An 8,781-nucleotide genomic window follows, 5' to 3' on the forward strand; every position below is an offset into this window, starting at 1 on the left:
TTGTTTTTCAATTCACATTTTTCATTCATATCTCCACCTACTTGGCAGGGAGGATAATTTCTATCAAAAAAGTACTTAAATATTGATCTTTTTCTCACCCCCACCTATTATATTGCTTCAGAAGACATGGATTTAACCAATGAAGTAGATCTGCACAATTCTGGATTAATTGAGAATCATAATTGTTTTGCTTAGAATAAACATCACGATTCTTTTACTATTTTGAAGAGTTATTTTGATTATTATTTCAGCGATTTCGAAAACCTGAGCATTAGGCTTTACAATAAAAAATAAGTAGGAAATGCAAGTTGTAAATAAAAACAAAATATGAATCAAAACTCCACAAGAAATCCACAAGTGGAGTGGGTGCAACTAGTACATTATAAACCAAACAGAACAAAATCCTGTTAAAAAGTGCAAAAACTGTTAAACTAAACTGCATAAAAAAAAAGGATTTAGCTGTTTGTATTTTAACATGAAATAAAAAGCCAAACAAGAGAAACAAAAAAAAAGCTTCAAAACAATTCTATGTTAAATTGGTGTTGCACTGGTAAATAAATAAGTAAATATGCTTAAAAAAAATGCTCATTAAATAAAAAATGGAGCCATCAGTATTTATTTTGTAAATGTTGCTTCAAGATTTTAAAGTAATTAATCAAGATCCAGTAATAAAATATAGAAAGCAGTGCTTTAAGTTTTCAGTAACAGTAGCAATTAAACATTTAACAAATGTAATATTTATATAAAATAATATAAAAAACATTAAAAAGTAATCTAATGCAAAATAAAACTGCTTAAATTATTAACAATATTTACATATTTTTATATAGGTATGTTATTTAGTCTGTGTAGTCTCATGTGGTTCTGTGTTTGTCCTATGTTGTTTTTATGTAGCACCATGGTCCTGGAGGAACGTTGTCTCGTTTTGCTGTGTACTGTACTAACTGTATATGGTTGAAACGACAATAAAAACCACTTGACTTTGACTTGACATCTTGGATGACAGTGATGAGAGAATTTTCATTTTTGGGTGAACTATACTTTTAAAGCTTTCAACCTCTGAATTTTTTTTTATTATTATTGTTTTGAATGCTCTGTCTAATAATAATTTTTAATGCACAAACTAAACATTAAATAACGTTAAAAACATTCTTGATTTTCAGTATTGTTTTTGCATTTCACAATACCCTTTTTTTCCTAACTTCAGACAGTTCTCTTTTCCAGTTTTCAGTTTGATACACCTTGTATGAATGTGCATGTAACCATAACCTTTTAAGCAGACCCCCACAGCAAGGATGTGGTTGAACTGCATCATGCCATATTTTAAATTTAGCATAAAAATTTCTGATGAAACCCACTTCATATCAGCAGAGGGAAGACTAACAAGTCATGCAAGAGACTGCCTACTTATTTCTGTTCATGACAACTCAGCACTTGTCACACCATTGAGTGCAACGGTTTTGAAAGATTTAAAGAAAGAAAGAGCTAAACCATGGTGAGTTGTTTTTGTTGTCACTCAACAGTAAAAAGAAATAATAACTGGAAGTGTATATATATATATATATATATATATATATATATATATATATATATATATATATATATATATACACAAACAAAACAAGAGACTATTCTAGATTATTCAAGTAACAGTCAACCTTGTTTTCTTACTGTGACAACTGAATATATGTTTTTATTGTTCTAAAAGAGGACATGGATAGTTTAAAGATTTGTAGATAAATTAGTTAAAACAGCTTACATGATATTTTCGTGCAGGACTGTTGTAATGCATTTTCTGTATTTTCTATTCTAGATTGAACCTAAGAGCAACTGCTAACACACAATCATATTCATGGATAAATGCTGTAAAAAGCACCGTTAGTTAAAGTAATGCTTGTAATGAGACTGTAACACAGTAACGATACTACTTATCATTATGAAAGCAAGGCACCATTAATGTTATGATTTTGGATTTATGGGATTTAAGTAAATGATTACATATCTGAAATAGCCCTACACAGCCTGCAAAATATACAAAATTGTTACATAACAACATTATATTTAATGGACAATTGACTGATGGATGTCTACTTTTGTTAATCAGAGATTAATCTTAACTAATCTATAGCTACTTGCATTTCGAAATGTTAAAAATGATCTTATAAACTGCCTAACCACAACACGCTAAGTTGACATCCTTCCTCTCATTTCAACATACGTGACTGAGCAGTTGCACGTTTCAGCATGCTCTTTTGCACGTAAGTCTCTATCCACAAGTGGGCTCATACGCTTGTTCTGTTCTGTCCCAAAAGTCTGAGACCACATCACAAAAACAAAACTATGAGGAATTTAAACTGAACAATCCAGTAAGGTTAACATGGCATTAACTGAACAGAAAATGAAAGAAGCATTTATCCAAATATTTAGTTTTAAAAAAGAAGACATGCTAGGACTTATGATTTGGCGAATCGCTTCAACATTTATCGGTTAATTTACATCGTACTCTATGCAAGAGAGGACAGTTTCAAGCTGAAGTGTAAAAAATACTTTTCCTTGTACTATCTTAGGTTACAGAGACAATTATAATCCTTTCATAGCTTGATTTTCCCATTAACACTGTGGCTCTATAGCATTTTCAATATTGATTCAGTGGCCCACAGATTTACGAAATGTACGACGACAGCGGAAGACTCGAATATTACTGATTAGTCCTATCAGAAATCACTTTTATCATAAATCAGTTTCAGACAATCTTGTAAATGAACTGATAACACTGTAGCATTTTATAATGATATAGGCCTATTGTTGGGGAAAGTTACTGGAAAAGATACATTATTTTCAAAACCGCTATCTCAAAGCATATGAAACCTCTGCAAGCTGCTTCCTCAGTGAGACAACTTCTAACCATTTTTACACCATGTTTGAATCTCTTGCAGTTGGAGTTCAACTGTAGTGCAGCAACAGACACCGTGTTTCTGCGTGTGGTCTACCCGCCCGTGTTCATTGTGAGCCTTGTCTTCAACATCACAGCTCTCTGCATCTTCTGTCGCATCAAACACAAACACTTGACCGACATGCACATCTACATGCTCAACTTGCTGGTTGCTGATTTCTTGGCTATTTTCTTCCTGCCATTCAGGATATTTGAGGCCTTCTGTCCTCTAAAAACAACTGGATTCTGCACGTTTCTACTGTGCACCCAATACTCCAACATGTATGGCAGTATCTTCACCATTACAGCTATCAGCATACACCGGTTTATAGCCATCAGGTTCCCATTTCTGATCAAGGCCATGGTCGCTAAACGTAAGACGATCGCCACTTCAGTGTGCATTCTCATCTGGCTGTTTATCTTGGTGATATGTGCAAGTTTCCATGAAAATCTACACCCAAAACACTTAGAATCATGTTATGATCTAAAGTTGCAAGATAAGCTCAAGCCGACCTTCTTCCTGCTTATAGAAATAGTTGGCTATCTTATACCAATAACCATCGTCATGTTTTGCTCCTCACAAACAATTTACATTCTTGTGAAATCCCTTCAGAATGTTGAGAGGAGGAGTAGAGTGGAGAGGAGAAACATTGCTGCTGTTATTGCTGCTAACATGTTCACATTTATAGTTTGCTTTTCGCCTGTTCATATTGGTCTTTTGTTTCAATATATATCAGCAAATTCCAGCAATAACTTTATAAATACTTTTCTTGATGTTTCTGAGTGGATATCTACTACCAATTGCTGTCTGGATTCCATTGGGTATTACTTTTTGCTGAAAATAGTCAATAAAAGAGGCAATAGTTCATCTTGAATGCAAAGTGACTTTGATCTAAATCAGGGGTCAGCAACCAATACTGGCACATGGAAGAGTAATCACTGGCACACCAGCAACAGCAAGAGAGGAGAACACTATTTTATTTATATACAATTCTGCACCTGGATTCCAGTTTGCATCTTGATATAATCCTTCCTCGTGATCATGCAGTATCAGCTGAATGGGAGGCTAAACAAAAAGTTAAAATGTGACGAGACAGTAGTACCCAACTGACTTGTGTAGCACGTACAAGCCATTTGAACATTGCCAGCTGGCAGCGCTTCACATTCCGTTGATCGTGCAAGTAACACCTTATATACCATGGTCACTCAAAATGACATTAAACAAAAATCTGAGTCTATTCAAAATATAAATTAACCATGGAAATACAGTTTTAAGATTTTGCAGGTGCGATTCACCGAAAAGGGCAAAATAATTGATTGGCTTGTGATGCGCGAATGGCTTGCATGTACATCTTGAATCTCTTCACACTTTAATAGTGTTTAATCTCACATTCAGCTGATTACAACACACTATGTAATCATGAGGAAGGATTACATCAAGATGCAAATTGGAATACAGGTGTGAAAAACCTTATTAAAACCTTAAATAAATTAGCCACGCTTCTCTGTCTCCTCTCTCACTGTTGCTTGCATTCTAGTCAATACCCCTCTCCGTGATTTTGAAAAATATACATACATATTTTAAGAAATATTTAAGATTACACACAATTTTGTGATCAGTAATCCAATAAGCAAAATTTGTAACATTAACTGTGTTAACTCATTTTGTACAAAAGAACAGGTTTTCTTTCATTAAAGCACTTTCACAAGATGCTCTGTGAAAATTAATATGCAGGATCATGATTATAATAGTTATGCACACATTTTTCTATCAAACTGTTATGCTGATAATATAATTTGTAATGAAAATGTTGATTAAATTATATTAGATTAAATTAGAAAAATGCTAAATATAAAACTTTTCACTAGTGGACTCAAACTTTGAAAAATCACATACATGCACATATATATACAGCTCTGGAAACAATTAAGAAACCACTCTTAGATCAGCATCTCGACATGTATGGCAGCCATTCCATTCCAGTGTCTGTGGAATTCCTGCTTGAATCATTGTGCCAGGAGTGGCATAAAGTCACCCACACAGCAATGCGAAAGACTTGTGGAAAGCGTACAATGACGCGTAAAAGATGAGATTGAAAATCAGGATTATTCCACCAAATAATGACTTCTGACTCAAATTAAAACATTAGTATTGTGTTGCGTAGAAATGAATATGAACAGTTTGTTTGCATTATTCGAGGTCTGAAAACACTGCATCTTTTTTGCTATTTTGACCCATTGACGTTTCTGCGAATAAATGCTCAGCCATTAACCAAAATGAAATAAAAATGAAAATGGCACTCCATAAATCTGATCTAAATCCAGGGTTTTCAACGAGGAAATGAAATTGCTAACTACAGTATTTGACTGAACATTAATTAATGATCTGGTAAGCATTATAATGTTAATGTAATAATTTTTAATGAAAATTATCCCTGAACCTCTCTGATTTAGATGATTGGTCTCAGACTGACCAAGAGAAAATAATGAAGGTTTATCTTTACAAAAATGTGCTACCATGGTAACTAGTTTAACATTCATGATAGTATTATCATAATATTTTTTAAAAGATCCCAACAGTACTATTTACTCTACACACTATGGTATATTGAATACAGTAATCAAGCATAAATATACCATGGTATCACCATCTGATCCTGTCACTGAACCATGTCGCTGCAACAGTATTTTTTTGTAAGCATGCATGATTGTTGACTAGGTGATCTTAAAAAATTCTGTCACCTGTTTAGAATCAGAACTAGATGCCCAATTCAAAAAAGAATCAATAGTCAATTATTTTCAATTAATTGCTCAAACTAATTGACAAATCTTTCTGAATTGGTTCGCAATTTACTCTGAATCATTTGGACTCGGGATAATTTAGAACATTAAAGAGGCTAACCATAACATACTCTTAGCCCCTGATGTTTTCAAATCCTAGAAATGCCCCTGTGATCCACTAAACATACAGATAGACCTTATTTACAAAGCACCATCTTTGGATGCTTCTCAATTGGAAGGCTGCAGCCTGCAGCCTAGTTAGGCTGTGTCCTTCCTAGACCAGTCCTTCTGAGGACGTAGGCTAGGCTCCTCATCAGCATTCAGTGTTAGAATGGGAAGGTCTAGTAAGTGCACATGGCTACGTCATAACTGTTTCCTCTGTGGTCACGGCGTGAAAACTTTGAAGAGAGAAAAAGCAGCATTGAAGATGACACATGTGGACATTTTGCTGATTGTAAAGGGATCAATGGAAAGGAGGAGGCGAGAACCGGCTTGTCAATATAAATAATAGTTTTAATGACAAACTTAAAAGACAAACATACACATAGACGGTGGGCCGAGGGCCCGTATCTGCTTTACTTTTCGAAATGGTTGATCCCCATGGAGGGAGAACCTGAATTTGTAAAGTTGGGACGGTTGTTTTATTCTCAACGATATGAAAAGTGTTGCCACTCCCATTTATTGCACATTTTCCCCTGAAATCATAATGTACGATTGTAAATATGCAGGCAAACGCGGTTGCCTACTATATCAGTCGAGCCAATAGCGTGGCAAGATACTGACATAGGATTATTATTAACCAATCAGATGTAGCTTATTTAGAACAGCTGTTACACGGATGATTCAGCTGTCAGACACGAGCAACATCTGCGGTGGCAGCACAGTGACTATCGCCATGGACATTGTTTTTGTGATTGTAAGTATTCATTTAATTAGAATATGATATCTATAAAAAAAATTTGTTTTGTACACTGTGTTCAAACGTATGTAAGCGTCTCGTTTTAAGTAGGGTAGTTTCAGCTGGCTAACTAGCAGTAGCTAGCATGTCTAACGTTAGGTCACAGCTCTGAACCAAAACTACGACATTACTATTAGATTAATGCATCCTTCATTTTAATTCCAAAATCAAAACCAAGCTGATTAGCTTGGTTTTGATTTTGGAATTAAAATGAATGACAGCAACTTCATGCACAATCTCGTCAGCTGACAGATTGTCCACATATACAAGATAGGTTGTGGATGCCTTCAGGAATTTCAAGAAGGGATGAGACTTTTGAAGTCTTGCCTTAAGTGAATGTGCCATATAAGCTGCAATGTTCACTCCCTCTGTTTCTTCCACAGTTTTTTTGAATAGCAAATTCAGCTTTGACAGTCGAAGCACTTCGCTGTGTTTTAAAAGCCTCTCCTCAATGACTGTTTTGCAGAAGTGCTTGTATCCATTTTCATATATATTTGTTTCTGTTCTCTCATTTTTTTGTGTAGTCAGGTATCGGGTATAATCTCGATAGCAGGTGAAGTGATACTGTGCTTCACTAGCCACCAAGTCCCTGACTTGGATATGGAGAAGGAGAGACTCATCCCTTCTCCCTTCAGCGGCGAGAAGCAATTTCCCGGCATGGAGTGTTTCACACTGTTAGTTTTTCTTTTACCCTTCTCCTGGTGTGTGTCTGAACCTTGTACTTCTCATGTTTGCAAATAATGCATTGTACTGGAAGCAGGTGTGGGGCCTGCTTGGACGTGTAGAGATCACGGGCATTAGACCTCAGAGCCCGTGTTTTTACTGGAGTTGGCTCACCATCCTCTGCCTCTACCACTAAAAAAAGTGCAAAACAATAGATTGAGGTTCTGCACCCTTCCCCACATCACTGATTAAAGAAAAATGGTTTGTAACTTTCAGCAGGCGAAAACTCATGCTCCATATATTGGTTTCACCTGTTCCCTTAACATGGTTAATAAAACCAGTTTCACAGTGTTCAGGTGTCTGGCCTTGTTGATGTTAATAATGCCATAATTGGAAGGGTACATTTTTGCAGGATGTTTTTATTATATTACTGTTAATACACTGTATATAACTATATTATTTGTACTATTATACTGTTACTGCTACTACACTGCACATAACTGTATGTGTTTGTTCATACTGCATATCCATTTCTATTATGATCTATTATGCACATTTATGTAATTTATATTACTGTAAAACATACTACTTTCTTAAATGTATACTACTGTCTACACTGTACCGAATGTCTTAAACTGCACCACCCATCTATACAATATAATACTGCACTGTATGTCTTTTACTGCACCTCCTGTCTATACAATATAATACCAACCTTCATTTGCAGTTTCTTCAAATAATACTGCCTTCTCTCTTCTCCTCTGTGCTCGTTCTATCTTCGTGATATTTGTGAAATGGCTGTAGCACTCCCTGTGGTAGCCAATGTTAGCTGGTTTGACTAACCGGTTTGTCGGTTCCTGGCTTTGTAACTTGTATGCCTGTACTGCCTCTTCTGCTATAAGACTTTCTCTGCATTCAAGGTCTTTCCACAGAAACACCGATTTAATAAATTTCTCCCAACTTATGTCTGTGAAGGGAATGGTGGGGCCATTTCCCTCACATATATGCATGCAGCACTTCATGTTTTTGCCATTTCTTCCACAGTAAAAATGTGCGGGAAAAAGAGTATTGTCTGGCTCGTTTTTATTATAGACATAATAAATACATAGACGCCCAATTGCCCGCTGGAGTGTACGTCAAAGGTGCCGCCACATTGCGGAGGGCAACTTTCCCATAACTTTCATACCCGAATTGAGAAAAATGTGTTTCGTGTGCTGCTTGGGGCTGTACAAATCGCCACACAATTGAAAACAGGTCTCGAGGAGTTACCTTTCACAAGCAAGACTGAACATTTGTTTCTGGTTGTATTTGGCCATTATATAATTAGTAAATAATTAGAAATTTCAAAATACTACTGTTCTTGTGTCACAAAATGTAGTTTTAATAGTTTTTCAGTCGACAATGTAGTTGTCTAAAGCTCAAATCTATGGTTTATTCATAAAGATAG

The 8,781-nt window shown here is 35.5% G+C and overlaps 1 protein-coding gene across 1 annotated transcript; it reads left to right on the plus strand.

Moving 5' to 3' along the window:
* The first annotated feature begins 1,362 nt into the window (after window positions 1–1,362).
* gpr35b (G-protein coupled receptor 35 b) lies at window positions 1,363–8,386 on the plus strand. Its single transcript, XM_052128630.1, has 3 exons — window positions 1,363–1,495; window positions 2,937–3,306; window positions 7,196–8,386. The coding sequence occupies exons 1-3, from the start codon at window positions 1,493–1,495 to the stop codon at window positions 7,210–7,212; spliced, it is 390 nt and encodes a 129-aa protein (XP_051984590.1). The 5' UTR covers window positions 1,363–1,492; the 3' UTR covers window positions 7,213–8,386.
* Window positions 8,387–8,781: the final 395 nt, after the last annotated feature.

The sequence above is a fragment of the Xyrauchen texanus genome, chromosome 6 (assembly GCF_025860055.1).
Source record: "Xyrauchen texanus isolate HMW12.3.18 chromosome 6, RBS_HiC_50CHRs, whole genome shotgun sequence".
Taxonomy (NCBI): domain Eukaryota; kingdom Metazoa; phylum Chordata; class Actinopteri; order Cypriniformes; family Catostomidae; genus Xyrauchen; species Xyrauchen texanus.